Raw genomic sequence first — 20388 nt, forward strand, 5'->3', positions numbered from 1 at the left:
AGATCTGTTGAAATCATAATGACGTTTCCGGTTAGTCTTCCCTTACCAATGAGTTCTTATGCAACTTTGTTTACGACTGCGTCCACATTCGCTCAGATTAGGGCAGCAACATTGACATAATGAGGGTGAACTTGATGCTGGGGAGGGGCTCAGGTGCATTGATCTTACAGTTTTTTTCTTTCGCTTTGGTACATTTCTGAGATCAGAATTAACATTCGCTAAACAGTTTTTTCAACGTCATCTAGTCACTTGTGCACATCATAACAGCAATTTCTCAATTTTTGCAAGTGCTTTGCTGTGCTCATTCATGCAAAAGGGTATGTACAACCATATGCTGTTCAATCTAATCCCCCAAAACATCTCGGCATCTTTTCGTAATGACATGTATTACTTGTCATACAAACCTAGATTGTTTACATGTGATTGATAAGGATTGATTCAATTATCCTTAAATCCAATGAGTGTATAACCTCATTGGGTACCAAGCCAGAATAAATGTGTGAGGCCAGCATGAGGAAATATCCAGTAACAGTTTGACACTGTATCAGACAACAATGTGTTTGGTCATATTTTCCACTATTGGGCTTTACAGAACACAAACTCGTCCACAGGGATCTCATTCATGAGAATGGGAGGGGTTTCGTAAGAAGCAGCATGCCAAATTATGTACCGTATGTGGTTATTTGGGTCAGTGTAAATTTTCTCCACAAAACAACACCCATTGTTTCTAATCCCATACATTTCTATGAGTGAGAGAGATACAGTAAATAGCATACATTTCCCAGATAAAATGTTATATTGACAACATGAAGTATTTTTACTGTCTTGGTTTACGCACCATGACTTTTGAGTCCTGAACTAAGCATGTTGAGCAAGTTTAGCAGGTAATCAATTGTGTGGTGCTGTTTGTATGAATTGTTTTCAGACAATTACCTTGATGTTTTCTAGCTTCTTGGGTCTTGTGCTTCCACTGTAAGTGACTGTAATTGGGACAAATGTCACACCTCTCCTTCTTTGTCTGACCCTCTTTCTGACCCGCTCTCTCTTCTTCTTTCGCCAGGAGGTGTATCCCCTCTTGTGTGTGCTCTCGTGATCATATGATGACGGCGTTCCAGGGTGTGTGGACGCAGGAGTTCTGGCGAGCTGTCTTCGGGGAGCTTCTGGCCATGACCCTCTTTGTGTTTTTAGGCCTGGGCTCCACCATAGCCTGGGGGTCCCCAGCCAACGCTACCGCCCCGGCCGACAACAGCCCACCCTCTCACCCTCCCGACCTGGTGCTCATCTCCCTCTGCTTTGGTCTGGCCATAGCCACACTCGTCCAGTGCTTTGGCCACATCAGCGGCGCTCACATCAACCCGGCCGTCACAGTGGCGATGGTTGCTCTGCGGAAGCTGAGTCTGGCCAAGGGGGTGTTCTATATGGGGGCGCAGTGTGTGGGGTCGATGATCGGGGCAGGGCTTCTGTATGCCGTCACCCCGGAGTCTGTCAGGGGTGGGCTAGGAGTTACCAAGGTGAGAAAATGAAAAGTAAATGAACATGTGGGCTACCACTTGTCTAATTTTGCAAGAGCGCATGAGTACTAGAGAGGGACGGTAATGATGTTTTTCAAGCTCTAAGCAAAGTTTAAGCAACTTCTTTGGGGGGGGATCTTTAAGTTCCATGTTCTTGAGACCTGAAGCCCTGCTAATTTCTTTATGCTGCTCTGCTCTCTGCTGCCCTCTGCAGGTGAATCCCAGTCTTTCGGTTGGCGCTGGCCTGCTGGTGGAGCTCCTCATCACCTTCCAGCTGCTCCTCACCATCTGTGCCACCTGTGACCCAAAACGAAATGACCTCAAGGGGTCGGCAGCCATGGCCATCGGCCTGTCTGTGTGCACTGGACACCTGTTTGCTGTGAGTATGCCACTAGCCGGTCAGTTGACCATACAACACTTAGACAACCAAACTGCTCTCTTTACAGAGGGGGATGCTGCTCAGAATGGTCAGTCTTATGGCCCTTTGCAAGGACCATTCATCATGACCAGCAGGAGGCACTCAAGAGAATGGTCAGTTACCAGTCAGTGGAAATAACCATTGGTCCTTTCAAGATGATATCTTGATGATATTGAGAGGAATACTGGTCATTCCCAGGGTGGGATGTTCAAGAGATGTGTCAATGAACAATCTAGGAAAAAGTCCAAAAGACAGATGATCTGTCTTTGTGATATGTTTGTTTTCTTACTGATGTGTATTTTTAAAGAATGTATTCAACTAATGCTAATGCAATGGGCACTGCATAATTTGTTCTAGAATAGAAAACATTTCAATAGATGAGACAAACGTATCTATAATAACAATCTAGGCTGATGTATTAGAGTACTAATCCTACATTTATTTGGACATTTCTCATGTGGTTTACCATGAATATAAAATAATTAATTTTCACTAATGATAAGATGGACAAACACATCCCAAAAATATATTTAATTTTAATATGAAACATTTAACATATTTTAATCAAGTACAGAAAGGAAGCTAATAGTGTATATCAGTATAAAGAGAAATTAATAAATTAACACAGATGTTCCATTATAAAACAGAGTATGCCTGTTGTTTACCATGCATAATTGCTTATTGAGTTTATTTTTATAGCATTCAGAATCAGATAGCAGCTGGCCCTGTAAGCTAGTTAGTTTGATAGCTAGTGTTCTTCCAAGTGGTTCATTTATTTTAAATATATGTACTTATAACTAGGTAAATTAGGTAAACTTTATTATTATTGTATTGTTTACAAGCCATGACTCTGTTGTTGTCATGGGTGGCATACCACACAATGAGGGATAGCGCCAGATGCAATTTGACATGAAATTGTTCATCTGTGAAGATTTCAACTGCCTTGTTCAGTGGTCTTTTTCAAAGTGTGAACAGTACGGACAGGTTACAGACCAGTCTCTTCCGCTCCCCCTGCTGGTAACGGCCAGGGTTACTGTAAGGTAGCCTACCAGTTGTCACAACAATTACCAGTTTGAGCCACAACTGCAGTCTATAGAGGGCTGTTGTCTCTTTGTGGCTGTCAGGAATTATGTGCTTTACCACTGTGTGTTGAATCGTCAAAGATGTCTTGGGTACTTAAACTTTTTTCACAGGGGATGCCAGTATGAAATGCCCAATTTCCTCTAATAGTCTTTGCCATACATATATCCAGTCTAGTTCATTTTGCTTTAGTTTCTCACCTATTTCAAATATCTTAATTTGAGTTGGTAATGGGGAAGTTGTCATTTCAATGCCAGCCACCTCAGTACTTTGTGAAGGACTTATTTTTTCTCACTCCCCTGGTTGCCAAGGGCATTGCTAAGTGAGTGTCCTCTTCGTTTGGCCCCCATGCTGGGCTTGGCTGCAGCTCACAACCTACAAACGAAGAGCTGCACTTAGAGATGTTTTCATTAAGGAGGACCTCACTAACTCTCCTACTTCTCTTTCTTTCATTCGCGCGCACACACACGCACAAGCAACACGCACACACACACACACACAGGTGTAATGGGATTTCAGAGGGGGCAATTTTTGGCAGGTTCTGGTGAAACCTATTAGGTGTGTTGAAGGAGAAGAAGTATTGTAATTAGATGGAAGGCTCAAATGAGTCCCCTTAAGTGAACACAACACTCAGTAGTGAGGACCGATACTGACATTAAGGACTGATTAGAATGGGAAGGGATTGGCTACAACTGAACACAGAAACTCCTGCAAAACTCTCTATGCTCTGTCTCAGAAAAAAATAATAAATGAGTAGAATATATTTCTGTATGTTTACTTGTGTGTCCATGTGTGTGCATTTCAGATTCCATACACGGGAGCTAGTATGAACCCAGCTCGATCGTTTGGCCCTGCGGTAGTCACCTCCAGCTGGGAAAACCACTGGGTATGTCAATGTGCATGGATTGCTGTGTGTGTATATAAGTAATGTATGTGTTATTGTGTATGATTAATGTATGTGTGTGTGTCTGTGTGTATGAGAAAGTGAGTGTGTAACCAATATTGCTGCTGTCAATGCTGATGCTAACAGGACCGGTAACTCTAGAAGGTCACAACTGAGACATCCGTCTGGTGAACTGTGTGTGTGTGTGTGTGTGTGTGTGTGTGTGTGTGTGTGTGTGTGTCTGTGTGTCTGTGCGTGTGTCGGCGTGATGCACTCCTTCTGAGGTCAGGTTCGAACTTTCTGACTGACACAAGGGCAGAAGGCCAGACGGCTATTTTAGCTGTGGCTGGAATGTACAGTGGAGGAGCGGAGTGGGTGGCTGTTTGGGAGGAGGGGGGGGGGGGGGGGGGGGGGGGGTTAGATGATGACAGGCAAGAGCGATGGCGTAGACAGCTGCTAATAGGCGCGGTGGGAGGGAAGAAGTAGCAGAAGTAGTGGAAGAGGAAGAAGAGGAGTCTAGAGGCATGACTAGAGAGACGTGATAGTAGGGTACACTTTTGGTTAAAAGCATCAAACGTGGCATGGTCTACCCTTCACCCATACATCCCCTGTAGCAGCAGATATGGTTGAGCTTGAGGCCATATCTGAATCAACTGCAGCAGTTCCAAATGTAACTGCATTGATCCTGGATGGAACAGTGTAGTATAGTACAGATGCTGTCCCCAATATCTGTACCATGCAACACATTCCAGGACTACATGGACAGTATATTCATGCCTTACGTATCTCAGCGACTGGCTAGCATCAGCTGGCTGGATCTTATGTGGGACAGGTATCTAGAAGACAGTCTCAAGGCTTCTGCAAGAGAAAAGCGAAGATGTATCGTCCAAAGTTCCACTCAACTGTGGGAGTTTTCTGCACGTAAATGAAAACAAAACTGAGCTCTCCCAACTACTACGCAGGGAAGCTACCGTACACAGAATGGATGGGAAAGGAAGTGAATATCACCTATGGAGACAAGAGTGAAGGCGCCTCCTCAAGAGGATATGAGCACCCTTTCACTCTGCCAGCCTGAGTTTTATATGGTTCTGGTGCTGCTCAGTGTGGCCACAGGGGGGTAATAGTCAGAACCTCTGACACAGGTGTTGTAGCTCTACTGATTTCCAGCCTCAATAGCATACCAGCTGAGAAAATTCGGGTTTCATTGCAACTCAGAAGCACCCCAGCTACACCACAGTGCATGAAATTGCAGCAGGACTTGGTGTACAAAACTCCAAGGTGTTGGCAGTGTTTCATGCCTTTACTGGCATATGTCTCATCCTTCTTTGCAGGTAAAGTCAGCTTGGGATACATTGAACATTTTTTACAGATGCCACCAATGCTTTCTTAGCTCATGCAGACAGACTCATGATAGTCCCATGAAATGTTGTGGAACTCGATAAGAGATCCGTTGTCTTGATGTATGACAGAGTGAGTTGTACAGTGTCAATGCTGCTAGGCAACACCTGTTCTCAAGGAAATGTTGGTCTATCGAGAACATACCACCCACACAGGCTGCCTTGGCAGAATATCAGGGGGGACATGTAGTGGGGTCAGGGGCTGCAAAGGGAACCTGTCCTTCCAGAATCAGCTAAGAGAACAGTAGCAAATAGATGCCTGGGTGGAGAACAATAGGGCATGTAGAGGATGGAGGAAAGCATGGATTATACAAGTGCTACAAGGCAGCCCCCAAGTGTACAGCTCTGTGCCTTTGTGTAGGAGGATGTTGCCAAGATTAACTGTGATTAATATGTGACTTTGATCTGAAGAGAATCAAAGTTTTTTTTTTTTTAGATAACTTTTTATGTTAGTGGACTTTTTGCATCCACATCTTTGAAGGTAAACAATGTGTGAATGTGAATTATGTGAATCTGTTATATTCTTGTTTGCATGTGCATACATACCAGTTTTGCCATTTAAGTATAGTATAACTGGCACAATGTTTATAAATTAGGTCAAAAGGAAAAACAATAATGTTTTCATCAAGAAAACCTGATAAGAAAGACGTTAACATACCTTTCATGGCATCATAGGGTCAATGACAAATAGTGAAAAGTCTGATGCCTTTATCCCAAAGTACACGATTTTGGCCAAAATGGGGTCTTTGCCACCCTACCAAGATGAAGATACGAAGAGGCAGACAAAAAAATGAAATGCCACTATAAGGTGACCAGATTTCTGAAACAAAATCCGGGGACATTTTCAGTTCAGACACGTTAACACCTCAAAAACATGTCATGTTTTTGTTTTTGTAATCGAAAAACGGGGACACTGACTGGGCCCTTATTCATAAAAGCAGTTTATCTTACCCTTGTTCTTGTAAATCGCAAGGGGAATGTCAAACAAAGAGTTTTCTTCTAATCACAAACTAATAAACTAATCACAAAGTGGCTGAAATGAAGAGTAGTAAAGGTAACAACCTTTTGCCAGATAATAAGAACCAATATCAGTGATAAGAACTTTGTTGACGTCAGGCACAAGCTTCCCAGTAGGCCTAACCTCTGTGTTTGGCTGATAAGTGACTAGTCTGCACGGATGGGTGACAGGTGTAGGTTTTTCCAGCATAGAAAATGTTAAGGCCATTGAGGCAACTGAATGCATTGTATTCCTATATTCTGTGTGAAAGTGAGCTGGAACTATGAACATACAGATCAGGCCCATAGACTCCAGGATCTTTGAAATTGTTTTTTAGGTATTACTATACCAAAAGTGATGTAAGAAACAAACAAACAAAAAGATTCAAAATACAATTTCAGTAAAAAATGTAATTAAATCCAAGCAATGTCAAGGTGAGGGAGGGAGATCTGAATAATCTAAAAAATAACAAGTTCTGTGACACACTACCAGTTGACATATTTGTTGATAAAGAATATGTGAAGTTAATGTGGGAAAAAGACATTTCATTAGTGTCTTGTAAGAGACCACAACAAGAACACATGTTTTTGGAATGTCATAGTACTGTAGTTAGTATCACTGCTAATGTTACAAAGTTAACAAAGTTAGTTAGCAAGTAGAGCTGTGGCTGACACCTGACCGACAGATAGCTGCTGCTTAACACTCACATTGTTGCAAATTGTAGATCATAGGCTACATACAAATAATATATGACATGGATGATAAACAATGACACTTACAATAAACACCGTTCGCTAATTGCCTATCCCTAAGCTATCCTGTCTTGTACTCGATTTGCAAGAGCCAGCTGGCTGAATGAATGAATGAATGAATGGACGCGATCTCTCTCTGAATAAAAAAAGTAGAAGCTAAGGGCAAAGATTCTACCGCGGTGCATATTCCACCAATCAAAATACTGCAAAGACGGGCATTCTAGAACATCTTTGAGCTCTCAGCCAGAGCTTGTCCCCCTGGCTGCTGGCTGGCTTGCTTGAGCCTGAGGCGTGTAGGCTACGCAACTAAACGTTTCTTTCTTTCTTTTTTTAATTTGTATCCCGGGTCTGTTGTTGGTCACAGTGAAAACCGGGGACATTTCCGGGGACAGCTCCAGCCGGGGACAGGCCACCAAAAACGGGGACTGTCCCCTGAAACCGGGGACGTCTGGTCACCTTATGCCACTAGCATGGTCTGTCTTTTCTTGATTGAAAAAAAAAACCTTTTTCCTATTTCATCGCTCTCTCTCTCTCCCCCCTCTCCATCCCTCAGGTGTATTGGGTTGGCCCTGTGATAGGCGGGCTCCTTGCGGCAGCCCTGTATGAGTACTTGCTGTGCCCAGACTTCAAGCTGAAGCAGTCCTACTCGCAGGTGTTCTCGCGTGGACGCTTCCCCTCTGAAGCGCAGGTGGTGCTGGACGAGGAGCAGAGAAGCTACATTGAGAAGCAGGCAGCCTTCACCGTGTTGGACGTGGAGCGTGCCGGGAGGCTGGGGCTTGAGCACCAGCCCGCCAGAGAGGTGTTATCCTCAGTATGACTAGTAAGGGGCAAGGAGGGGGAGGACAAGAACACAGGACCGGACGCGGATAATGCTAAAGCTAATGCTAAGCTACGCTACTCTACCGTAGAACGGCTTGAAGAGACTGACCTGCTGTAGAGATGGACCATGACAGAGAGGAAGTGTATGTGTGTGACTGAAAACTGGCACCTCTTTTAACCTTTTAAGTAAGTAGTGGGGTACATCAGCTTGTCATACTGTTAGTCAGTCCTCAGACATTGTACCAGGCCCACTGCAGTCAATCACAGTGAATGACAGCAATTCTTTACAGACTGATAAGCTGTCAAACACACACACAGGAAAACACACTCAAACACACACATATATGCACACATACATAAACACACACACACACACATAATTCTGAACTCACTGCACATTCTGTATATATGCACTGGCACTCTCATACAAGTCACATATACAAGAGTGCTGTCACCCATATGTAAATAAGCACACATCCATGTCCAACCACAGAATCCTCTTCAGAGCCGCAGGCGTCAAAGAATCTTGAGCTGGGAATTTAGTTTTCTGTTCACCCTCTCCTTGTCTTCATCTCCTGATCTCAATTTTTTTGGGATCTAATAGTGACCCTTGACCCCTCTCTACTCCTTCTCAGGGCATATTCAATAAGAGTGTCTTTGCAATGTGTTTTTTTTCTCTTTTGTTGTTATTATTGTTGCTTGTTTATTGTTGTGGACTCTATTCTTTGAAATCTTTCACGTCATAGTGCTTCATCCACCAGCTTTAAACACATGATGCCAGTGTTGCTGCAGGGCAGGGTAACCTTTAAGATCTGACCAGACAACATGACATTTGTTCTTTATAGATCAAAAAGCATGACAGCTGTACTTTATACAACAAAAAAGAGGACTACTTCGTATTTAGAACACTGACTTTAGAATAATGATAGTACATTAGACTGCAGAACATTGAGCATTGAGACAGTGCATGACACACCATAAAGTAGCCCTGTCTCTGTTGTTTTGTGTTGTAGACCACTGGAATAATAGCTTTACTGAACTATGTCTAACTGACCTGATTTCTTTAGATTATAGAAAATTGACATACAATATGGGATAAATGGGTTTGTATGTCACATGTTGCACACTATGAATACTAGATTTTTTTGTAGACTGTGGTTCATGGTGGACTAGTTTACATTTACTGGAGTAATTTGTATTTTACTTGTGACCACTTCAGAAAAGTGAAAATGTTATGAAGTACTTGATTATTATTGTGTGTGGATAATTTGCTGCTGATTGTTCAACATTCTATGAAAATTAATTGACTAACATCTTTTCCATGCACACACACCATCACAAACACACACACACACACACAAACACACACACACACACACACACAAACACACACACAAACACACACACTTATGCACACACACATGGAATTAGTGTAAAGAGATTTCCTCATACTAGTTTAATTATTTCCAGTATGTTTTTGATTTAATTTGTCCAGGTTTTACAAGGAATGTACGACCGTAATAACTTAATAAAATGTGGCTATCGGCACTAATTTCTATGTTAAATTCAGTAAATAAGTTGTTCGTGTTGCCTCAATATTTATGCATGTTGGTGTTCATGTCTTACAGTTTTTTACGATTGCATAAACACTAAAATCAAAAGTATTACACAATTATCAAAACCTTACACTCAAGGAGCAAAACATCAGCCCAGATTTGCACCACTATAGGCACAATGTCAGCTCACACTTTTTGCAAAACAATATACACAGTGATTTGCAAAACATTAAACACACTTGTATACATTACACACAGAAGTATATCAAGATGTCACTTCCTTGCAATTCCAAAGCACTGACTGTCAAATGACTAGCCTGGGTGCCAGCTGAACTTAGCCCCGCCCACAACATTTGAGGTCGGGAAGTTCGGTCTGGCATTGCTCCGTTGGGGAGAAACTATGCCCGAACCAAATTCTGTTCGTACCAATCCAATTGTCAGGGCGGGCTTTATACGATGATGGGCAGATGATCAACAGTAACGTGATCAACCACGTCACCAAAGAGCGCTTGGGTTGAATTAGTTTTCAACAAACATGGCTGCCGCTGGAGAGCTGATTGGCTGATTGGTTGTAGGTCTATCCAATTAAGCGAAGAGGCATTTTTTTTCCTGGTTCGGTTGAAACACGCCCCATAATCACAGCCCAATGGAGAAGTATCAGACTCATATTCTGACTAGAATTATGAGTATGACAACGTCAGGCTATCAAATGACCACACCTATGAACCAATTGACTAAACACAGCCATCAAGTGCGCAAACACATGAGTGCTTAATTGTAGACACACCAAACAACCCTATAGAAATGCAGCAGGTGAGTTCAACTATCTTCAACCAAAATGGAAGGAGTCAGAAGAAGAAGAGTGAGGGTGAGAGGGGGAATCCACGGAGGAGGAGAAGGAGTAGGAGGAAGAGGCGGAGGCCGTGCCAGAGGCCGAGGCCGAGGTGGAGGTAGAGGAAGACCTGAAGCAGGAGGAAAACGTGCTCAAAGAAGAAGAGGACCAAATTTATCAAATTAATTTGAAAGGAGGATATTCACGCAAGAACAGGAGACAGAGATCATAAACATAGTTTTGGCCAATAATGCCATCAGGCTCAGAGAAATTCAAGCCAACATTATCAGTGACCATGCCATTTGCCTTGCCACTTTCTCTCAGAGCGGCTGAGAGAAAGTGGTACAAATCTGCAGCACTGGACGATCTTGCAAGCTACCAGACACTGCTGGCCTCCTTCTCATCCAGCATCACTGCTGCTAAGAAGACTTTTTTCAACGACAAGATCAACGGTGCAACTGACGCTCGGAAACTATTCTCCACCTTCAAAACTCTGCTCTACCCTCCTCCTCCTCCCCCAGCTACAAACCTCAATGCTGATAACTTTGCTTCCTTTTTCACAGAGAAAGTGGCAGCCACAGAGAAACCGTCTATCGATCCCACTCAGGTGGAAAACTATCGACCGGTCTCACTTCTCACGCTCCTATCAAAAACCATTGAGAGGGCAGCTTCCAAACAGGTCACAGAGTTCCTATCAAGGAACAATCTCCTCGATCCAAACCAGTCTGGATTCAAAAGTGGTCACTCCACCGAAACAGCCCTGTTGTCTGTGACAGAGGCCTTGAAAACAGCTAGAGCAGCAGCTCAATCCTCAGCTCTCGTCCTGCTTGATTTATCAGCTGCGTTTGATACAGTCAACCACCGCATCCTTCTGTCCATACTGTCAAGTATGGGCATTTCTGGCAAGGCGCACTCCTGGTTTGAATCGTACCTCACTGGGCGCTCGTTCAATGTGTCATGGCAAGGTCAGCTGTCTGTACCTCACCACCTTACCACAGGGGTGCCCCAAGGCTCGGTGATGGGACCACTTCTCTTTGCCATTTACACCACTTCGCTGGGCCCTATCATCCGCTCGCATGGTTTTTCCTATCATTGCTATGCCGATGATACTCAACTGTTTCTGTCTTTCCCTCCTGAGGACACCACTGTCTTGGCGCGGATCTCGGACTGTCTTGCTGATATATCCACATGGAAGAAAAACCACCACCTTCAGCTGAACCTGGCCAAAACGGAACTGATGGTCTTTCCAGCCAAACAGGCCATCCACCACAACATCAGCATCAATATTGACTCCTTGTCTCTTGTTCCATCCAAAACAGCAAGAAACCTCGGGGTCATTATTGATGACCAACTGACTTTCACGGACCACATTGCCTCTGTCTCTAGGTCCTGCCGCTTTGCGCTATTCAACATCCGCAAAATCAGGCCGTACCTAACCCAGTATGCCACCCAGCTGCTGGTGCAAACCTTGGTGAATTCCCGCCTTGATTACTGCAACGTTCCCTAACGGGCCTGCCGGCTTGCGTGGTGAAACCACTACAAATGATCCAGAACACGGCGGCGCGTCTGGTGTTCAACCAACCGAAGAGGGCACACGTCACCCCGCTACTCATTGACCTCCACTGGCTGCATGTAGCTGCTCGCATTAAGTTCAAGTCACTTATGCTTGCCTACAGAGTGCTTGATGGTTCTGCTCCCACCTACCTAAATGCTCTTGTAAGGGCAAATGTTACACCCAGGATGCTGCGTTCTTCTAGTGAGCGTCGTTTGGCACTGCCGTCTGTGCAAGTACGGCAGTCCAGACTATTCTCATTTGTAGTTCCACGTTGGTGGAATGAACTACCCAGCACTACCAGAGCAGGGGCGTCCCTCTCTACCTTTAAGAAGCTTTTGAAGACCCAACTCTTCAGAGAGCACTTCCCGTCCTAACTGGCACTTCGACTAGTGCGTAACTTGCAATTACAGCAGTTACATTTCTGCACTTCTTTTTTCCTTTTTATTTCATTTTGTTATATTTCTTATGTAAAGTAGTATTTACACCAGGTTCTATTGCTCGTAGCTTGACTATTCTCTCCCTTGTACGTCGCTTTGGACAAAAGCGTCTGCTAAATGACTAAATGTAAATGTAAATGTAAATTTGCAATAATGTCCATCAGGTCTCTCAGTCAACACTGGCACGCATCCTGAAAAGACATCAGGTTCAAATTAAACAACTTCTATCTGTACTGTATTTTCAGTTTTTTTTTGTTGACATGTTGGCTGATTTGGGTATATGGGGAGAAATACATTATATTTTCATCAGTCTGCAGCATTGGTCTTGTGTAGTGTTTGGTGAATTTATTGTATATTTGCACTTTCTTTTTGCACTTCACTTACACTATAATCACTGAGAAGTAGAATTGCTAAAAGTAATTTAATTTTGCAACAGCAGTGTGTAACTGGTACAAACCGAATTAAGTCATATGCAACGTGTGTGTTTCATATGGTAACAAAATTGTTTTGATAAATTAGTGTATAGTTTTTACAAGAGTTTTTCATTTTTTCAAGGATCTGAGGTGTTTTGCTAATTGGGTGTGTGGTTGTGCCAATTGTGTATAGTGTTTTGAAAAACAAAACAAAACGATCAAAATCGTGCTTAAACAATCGAGAAAAACTGTAAGCAATCGAGAAAAACTGTAATGTGGTTGTAAAGCCCCCAAGTGTTGCAAGTACTCATAACTTTCTGCATTTACTCAAGGTTGCCAGTAGAGGGAAGCAGAGGAAAATGTTAGTGGTATCTGTTGGGCAATGTTTACGGTTTCAGCGCCCACTTTTGGAACTGAAAGGACCTTGATTTACTCCCTACACCCACACCCCCACCCCTTGCCCCCCCTATCTCGCTCCCTGCTTGGTGTTTTCTTTCCTCACTCCCTCCACGTCCTTCAGCTATTTATGAAAATGTAAATCCTAATCATTCCATTAACTGAATATTAATTAAGAAAAGAAACATTTCCAGTTAGCCTTTTAAAATATTTAATGATAATTTCCTTGGAGGGACACATTACAGTCCAGTAGCTTATTCCCTAGATTTCTACAGAGAGATCACACCGAGCTATCAAGACAGATTACAGTGGTCAGGATGACCTGAGCTACACTCACTCCCGGCTACTGCTACAGACAATGGAAGTCTGAGAAGTGTGTGATAACTTACTGGATCCCGCATCATGGCCTAGAGCAAGCTACTGTTAACAATGAGCAATTAAATATGGAAATATTCATCAAAGCATCTGTGTGTGTATGTGTGTTTACATTGGGGTCATAAATATTAATTATAGTATCCTGCAATATTAAACAGCTTGATGCTGAGATTTTGAAGTGTGTGTGTGTGTGCGTGTTTGTGCATGTGTGTGCGTGTGTCAGTGAATCCTTTAATTGCTGTTCCATTAAGCTTTTTTTCCACTACTTCGAATATTGATTATTAATGTATTTTAAATAAGAACGCTTTAAATGACTTTGCAACAATATAGAGATTAAAGTGAACTTATAATGAATGTCAATGTGAGTGCATGGCGATTTTGACAAAGGCAAAATCATAACAGAATAACTGGAAACCTGTGAGCTCGTCTGTATGTGAGAGAGAGCGACAGAGCAAAAGCCTCTACCTCCAGTAGATATCATGATTATCATAATACATCTAATCGAATTCTCGATTTTTATGAAGTAATTTCAATTTAAACGAAATTGAATTGAAGACACTAGGTTTGTTTTCATGTAGGCTACAAAATAACGACAGTGAAACGAAAGCGCAATGCAGAACAAAGGTAAAATGGTTAGTCAACCCTGTCCAAGGTCCTGATGGACTTAATGGCGACATTCATATTTCACCCTGATATTTAGATTTGTAGCCCTAATGCTTACAGAACATACCCTGTATGTTCCTCTAACATTACAGCGAGAAGTTATGCTCATGATTGCCGTCAACTGTTATGCTTCCCCACACGCGCTTCAGACAGCCGCACAGTATGCCCTCTGGGTGCGTGCCATCAAAACTAATCACACCGATTAGCATCAGTCTGCACCCGCAGCGGGACGCGACTGGTGAGAGGGAAGAAAGGCAGGGAAAGCAAACCAAAAAACCTTCAATGCCTTGCTTTCTGTCGTCGCTGTTAGGAGACACAAAAACAGAATGCGCTGCATCTGCTCGCTTCTTCGAAATTGTTTAACCACGCCACTGAACGATGAGCTAAACAGCGGACGCATCACTGCCTTTAGGCGGTTTTGTAACCCTAAAGTTTGATCTGACCCAAGTCACAGAGGCATTTCTGCGAGGAGAGGGAAGCCAGCGCTGCCGATTATTCTACTTTTCAGGTAAGAATAGTTGTGGTGTGGAACCTAAAAGAAACGTCAGTAGGGTTTTTTTTCACGCCTAGCACGTCGCATTTACGTCTCAATTTGTCTCGTTGCGCGGGACACTAAACAACAATTTGTATTTAATTGTTGCGATTCTATTCAAAGACGCGGCTTTCGACTAACATAAAGAAATGTGACTGGAATGAATGACTCGAAGTACGAACGTCAGTCTTCTGTACCGTGTAGGTGTGCTAGTCAGTAGAGGAACCACAGAACCCTAGCCTTCCTTTTGAAGGAATTAATCTAAATCTGGAGTGTATGTCGGGGCTTTTTATTCTACTTGAAGTATCTGAATGATTGGAGCAATGACCTCCTGATTTCTTCCCCATGTTTCTTAGCTCCACACCCAACTGTAATGTCTCATGTCCCAATGTCAGAGCAGCTCTGTAGTTCACATTGTCCTTAGATGTGGCTATCATCTGAAAGTATCCTTACTCTGGAAAGTTTGTCAGAAGTAATGATTTTGAAGGATTTTGGAGGGTGACGTTTATCTTGTTTCTTGTTTTCCAGTTTATAAGTAAATGTTCATCTTTGCTTTGAATAATGATTCCATGAGATCTCCTATGCCTCTTATCTATAAAACATTTCACATTAGCACTCTGATGAGTGAACTGATATGTTGTAGTCTTACTTCTTACCAAATGTTAGAGTAATGAACATTAGTACTCCTTATTGGAGGATATATGCAGGGACCATGCCAAGGTGAGTGTGAAATGACATTATTCAAAGCATATTAAGACGATGTCTGACATACACACACGTATGTGATCAGTAGCAACAAGGTGTGCAAACCATTTGAACCACCATCCCAGAACATAATAAAAAGAGCAACAGTTGAGAAACACCTGGAGCAGTATATGTGCCAGGTGTGCACAGGGGCAGTGTTTGGGGAATAATATTACCATGCAAATAGGGTCCCCACCGAACTTAACTGAAGCCTCTACATACAAGAATGTGGTGCGATGGCTCATATTCTGACTTTACTGTCTTGCTCAGATATGGTGAGAAACAATCTGGGGCACGGGCAAGCTGAGCCAAAAGTCTCCTTGCAGGGTGTGTGTGTGTGTGTGAGTGAGAGAGAGAGAGAGAGAGAGACTGAATGAGTGAGTGACTGTTCTTCAGTGCTCTTATGGTCTGCTTTGGCCCAACGTGAAAACACAAAAATACACGTGCATTCATTTACTCACACACACAGACACACATTTAACCATTGTGCGATTTTGCCATAGGCGACAGGGTTTGTTTTTTTCCATTAATAATGCATATTGGTGTGTTCATTAAGCGAGAAATGACAGCTTGCTTTTCTCCCCAGCTCAGCAATGTGCTTATAGATGCACTTTCAAGAGCTCGGTGTGTATGTGTGTGTGTGTTTGATTGAGTGTTGTGTGTGTGAGAGAGAGGTAGATTTTTTATGCATGTATCAAGTAATGCTCAATACACAGTGTGTTTTAGGTCAAACATATAATAAATATGCACTGCAGTATGTAAATTGGACAGTTTCAGCCCTCCAACCCAGGTTAGTAATCTCTACACATACATGCACGCATGCATACACGAGCACACACACACATATGTACGCACATACACAGAAGATTAAGAGGGATATGCAAACCTCTTGTTTCTTGCTTTCTATCTCAGAGACTAGATGTGAGAGTATGTCATCACATCAATCAGGATTAAAAGAGCCAGTTCTTAATCAGAGTTTAGGTTAGAGGGGAGTGGGGAATTCTGGCAGGCCCATGAAAAGCTCACCTCCCTGACTGATTTACTACCCAGAATAATGATGTATGACACACAAACACACACACACACACACACACACACACACACACACACACACACACACACACACACACACACACACACACACACACACACACACACACACACACACACACACACACACCACTACATGCATTCAGCTTTCTTGTCAGGAGTTTCCGACTGTCATTCAGTATACGTTCTTAGTTATGATTGAGCGGACCAGTGGCCAGGAACCCTGTCTATGGTGCTGAAGCACGCTCAGTACCACGGACAATGGTTCAGTAAGACTTAATGGATGCAAGACGTCAATTTGAACCATGTAATTGGCTGTCTCAGTTAGTTTGATTGAAGCAAATGTTTCGTGTATGTGTGTGTGTGTGTGTGTGTGTGTGTGGCCATTCTGTCCGTGTCGCTGCATCAGTCTCTGCACCATGGACGATGGTTTAGTGAGATGTGGTGTGGGGTGAAGGGGTGAGCTGGAGCAAAATCAATAGAGGTGATTCAAATGAAGAAATCATTTGTTTATGATTGTATGTTTAAGCGTAACAATAATAGTCATTCTCACTCTCTCTAACTCACGCACACACACACGATCAGAGAGCGAGAGCGAGAGAGAAGAGAGAGAGTACGACATCTCATATACTTTCAGGGCCTCACCCTATCCCTTTCCATTTGAATTCTCTTGTTTTCTCTTTATCTTTTCACTCTCTCCGTCGTGTCTGTGCACCTCCCACTGGCTCTCTTTGCAGTGGGCTGGGGCAGTAATCACTCCGTGTTGTTAATGTTCCACCTGCACAGGAGCCCCAGAGCCAGAGCTGATTCTCACCGCTGCACTTTCTTGCATTTTCAAAGAGTGCTTTCTCTCAACTCAACTCTTCTAACTCGGCAGATTAGTCACATCACCTGCCTGTTATCTCCTTCTCTCTCTCTCTTTCTCTTTCTTTCTCTCCCACTATCCCTTTTTTCTCTGTCACACAGCTACTCTCTCTCACACACACACCAGGAAGCACATGCAGCGAGACCCACGTCTCCTTTTGAAGAGCCGCTGTGTTATTTGGCAAGCCGCCTCAGGGCACGCTGGCATGCAGATGACAGCAGAATGAAATGGAGCTCCAGCACTTATCTCCATCTCACACACACACACACACACACACACACACACACACACACTTCAGAGAGAGCATACCCATCATCCCACATCATAGGCACAGCTTTCTGCCCCAGCCTAACGAGGCTTAATTGCTAATTGGGTGTCTAGGTGTGAAATGAGAATTCCAAACATGGAATGGGCTCGATTTTTCAAATCATTATTTTTCTTGCCCTCTTACTTCATTTTTCTTCCGTTTTAAAACTGTCAGAGCCTCTCCTGTGACTTGCCCTTGAGCGAGGTGGAGTTACTGAGAAAGCAGGAGAAAGAGAGCGTGGAGGTGAGGTGAAAAGAAGCAGTCTGTTACATACCGTATTGGCTTTGTAGAAGGCTAGTATTTGCCCCGATATATCACAGTATTGCATTGATAAGAGATCAAAACCCAACAACAGCCCTTGTGAATTAATTTATTTGTTTATCTTCGTGTCAGTGTGTGTTTCTGTGGGTGCGTATCCTTGCATATTCAGTGTGACACTCTTTTTCAAAAGCCACACAGAACGGTCATACAAGTATGAAAACTGTGATGTCATCCCTGCATTCAGCATGCATGGTGTTTTTAATTACAAAGCAAAGCGAAGCAAAATAAACAAAACAACATACAACATACAGAAATAATGAGAAAGATAGACACACAGAGTATACACTCTTTGTATAGAGTCATAAACAAAGAAGCCACTCATTAACTTTTTTGTTATCATTTTTCCAAGCCTTACTGCTGTGACCACCAGAGGCAAGATGTCTACACGGACCAATCAGCAAGGGCAGTCATGCCTGAAGCCAATCTGAAGTGTTTGACTGTATACCCCTCAGTTATATTACATTATCTGGTCTTTCATCAGTTCATAGAGAAGAGAAAATCGACACTATATGATGCAGTTAATAACACCTATTTGGAACTAGCCCAAAGAGTTTGGTCCAGCTGTTGTTCATTTTGTGTAAGTCTGTAGTCCGATATGAGATATTTTTGTGCACTTGTGTTTGTTTGTTTATGCGTTTATTTGAAAATGGACAGTGTACATTGATAAACATTTCCCCGAAAAATGTAAATGCACCGGAATTAGCTAGTTTAGCTAGTTTTCATCCGTTGTCCCTTGGCAGGGCATGACAGAGAGATATGGAAATAAAAGAAAGAAATAATAATAAAAGATTATATAATTAAAAGAAATAATAATAATAAAAAAGATAAGCAACAGTTTGACAAAACAATGCAGTTAAGAAAACAAATTGTAAAAACCAGACAGACATACAAGGTAAACAACAGTGTGACAAAACAGTGCAGTTAAGATAGCAAATTGTAAAAACCAGACAGACAAGGTGTTAGACATAAAAAAGAAGTTACGGTGTGAGTAATGCAGTGGCCTAATTATGGTTGCAGGTTTGGTTAATTTTTATCCATTTCTTAAGTTTGTTTTTGAACACTGAAATACTGGCGCACTCCCTCACATCAGTAGGGAGGGTATTCCAGTAATTAGAGGCGCGTACCGAGAAGACTGTCTGTCCAAACGTACTGTGCCTATACTGTATAACACAGTCTCCCCTGGTGACTGCCCTAGTTGCCAAGCCATTGCCATCCTTCAGCTTTATAAACTAATTTAATGTTGGAGGTGCCAGCCCATGTAATATTTTAAAAATGAGACAGGCATCCAAAAACTGTAAGAAACTGTTGGCATGGTCTCGACATCAACCAGGATATGTCTCAAGACAGTACTGGAACATTTTGCTTTGTTTTGAAAGTGGTTAATACACTTTACAAATGTTCACAAGTGACAAATGTGTTTATCTGTTCTATCAGGATGATAGATGAAAGACCCATTGACCTGTCCAAAAATCATTTTAGCACTGCCATTTCAGTACTGATTATAGAAATGAGTGTCCTGGAAGATGAAGATGAAATAAGGCAGCACCCATGACCAAACTAAAGACTTGCTATGTGTGTACACAGAAGCTTGCTTATGATCTTTAATGCCCCCCTTTTCGTCTTAACACACATCCAGTGTATTACCAAACAATAATTCAAGGTCAAGGAGACTGAAACCTTCTGCCTGACAAGAGCTGCTGTAGCTGTGGTAATTGCTGGTGTAGTGCTTCTTGCAAAAAACATAACCCACCGTGGTTTTATTTTGTGTGTGTGTGTGAGAGAGAGATAAAGAGAGAGAGATAGAGAGAGAAATAGAGTGTGTATGGAGAGAGAGGCAAGTGCGGATGGCGCTCAAGAACAAAAGTGAGAAACGGAGCCTTTTAAAGCAGTCCCTTAGGCTATAGGCAGTGTGTGTGTGTGTGTGTGTGTGTGTGTGTGTGTGTGTGTATGTGTGTGCGTGCGTGCAGTCTGTTAATATTACAGCGCCACAGAGGAGTGGATCTCTATCAAGGTCAGCTATCACCCATAGGGACACGTGTGCTCATGTGTGCATTTCAGAGAGAGAAGACAAGTGTGTGTTTTTCTATAAATGCGTGTGTGGGAACGTGTCAACTGAAAATGTATTGTATCGAGTAGAACAGAGAGGATATGTATGTCTGTAAATGTGTTTGTGAGAGAGCAGAATAGAGTGTATCTGTATCTCATTCTTTCTCTCTCTCTCTTTCTCTCTCTGTGTGTGTGTGTGTGAGTGAGTGAGACGACATGACTGAGAAAGATCTTTTTATATAATTGTGATAGAAAAGTTTTCTTTAAGACATTAATATCTCAATAAGTCATCAGTTGCATCTCTTGCATTCCACATTCTTAACCAGTCAGCTGGTGTTGTGTTTAGATCATAATGCCTGAGTGTCTGTTTTAACTAAGTTGTTGCCTTTCTTACTATCTGTATCTATCTATCTGTGTGTGCACGTGCACATGTGTGTAT

General features: G+C 42.6%; 1 protein-coding gene across 1 annotated transcript; it reads left to right on the forward strand.

Annotated features, from left to right (window-relative positions):
• The first annotated feature begins 892 nt into the window (after positions 1-892).
• Positions 893-9431, forward strand: LOC105907104 (aquaporin-4-like). The gene is made up of 4 exons (XM_012835382.3): positions 893-1511; positions 1726-1890; positions 3815-3895; positions 7592-9431. The coding sequence occupies exons 1-4, from the start codon at positions 1098-1100 to the stop codon at positions 7853-7855; spliced, it is 924 nt and encodes a 307-aa protein (XP_012690836.1). The 5' UTR covers positions 893-1097; the 3' UTR covers positions 7856-9431.
• Positions 9432-20388: the final 10957 nt, after the last annotated feature.

Source organism: Clupea harengus, chromosome 10, assembly GCF_900700415.2.
Source record: "Clupea harengus chromosome 10, Ch_v2.0.2, whole genome shotgun sequence".
NCBI classification, from domain to species: Eukaryota; Metazoa; Chordata; class Actinopteri; order Clupeiformes; family Clupeidae; genus Clupea; species Clupea harengus.

Coding starts and splice junctions, on each gene's coding strand:
- LOC105907104 (XM_012835382.3), top strand. CDS start 1,098: ATGATGACGGCGTTCCAGGGTGTGTGGACGCAGGAGTTCTGGCGAGCT. Junction 1,512..1,725: donor GTGGGCTAGGAGTTACCAAG/GTGAGAAAATGA, acceptor TGCCCTCTGCAG/GTGAATCCCAGTCTTTCGGT. Junction 1,891..3,814: donor GCACTGGACACCTGTTTGCT/GTGAGTATGCCA, acceptor TGTGCATTTCAG/ATTCCATACACGGGAGCTAG.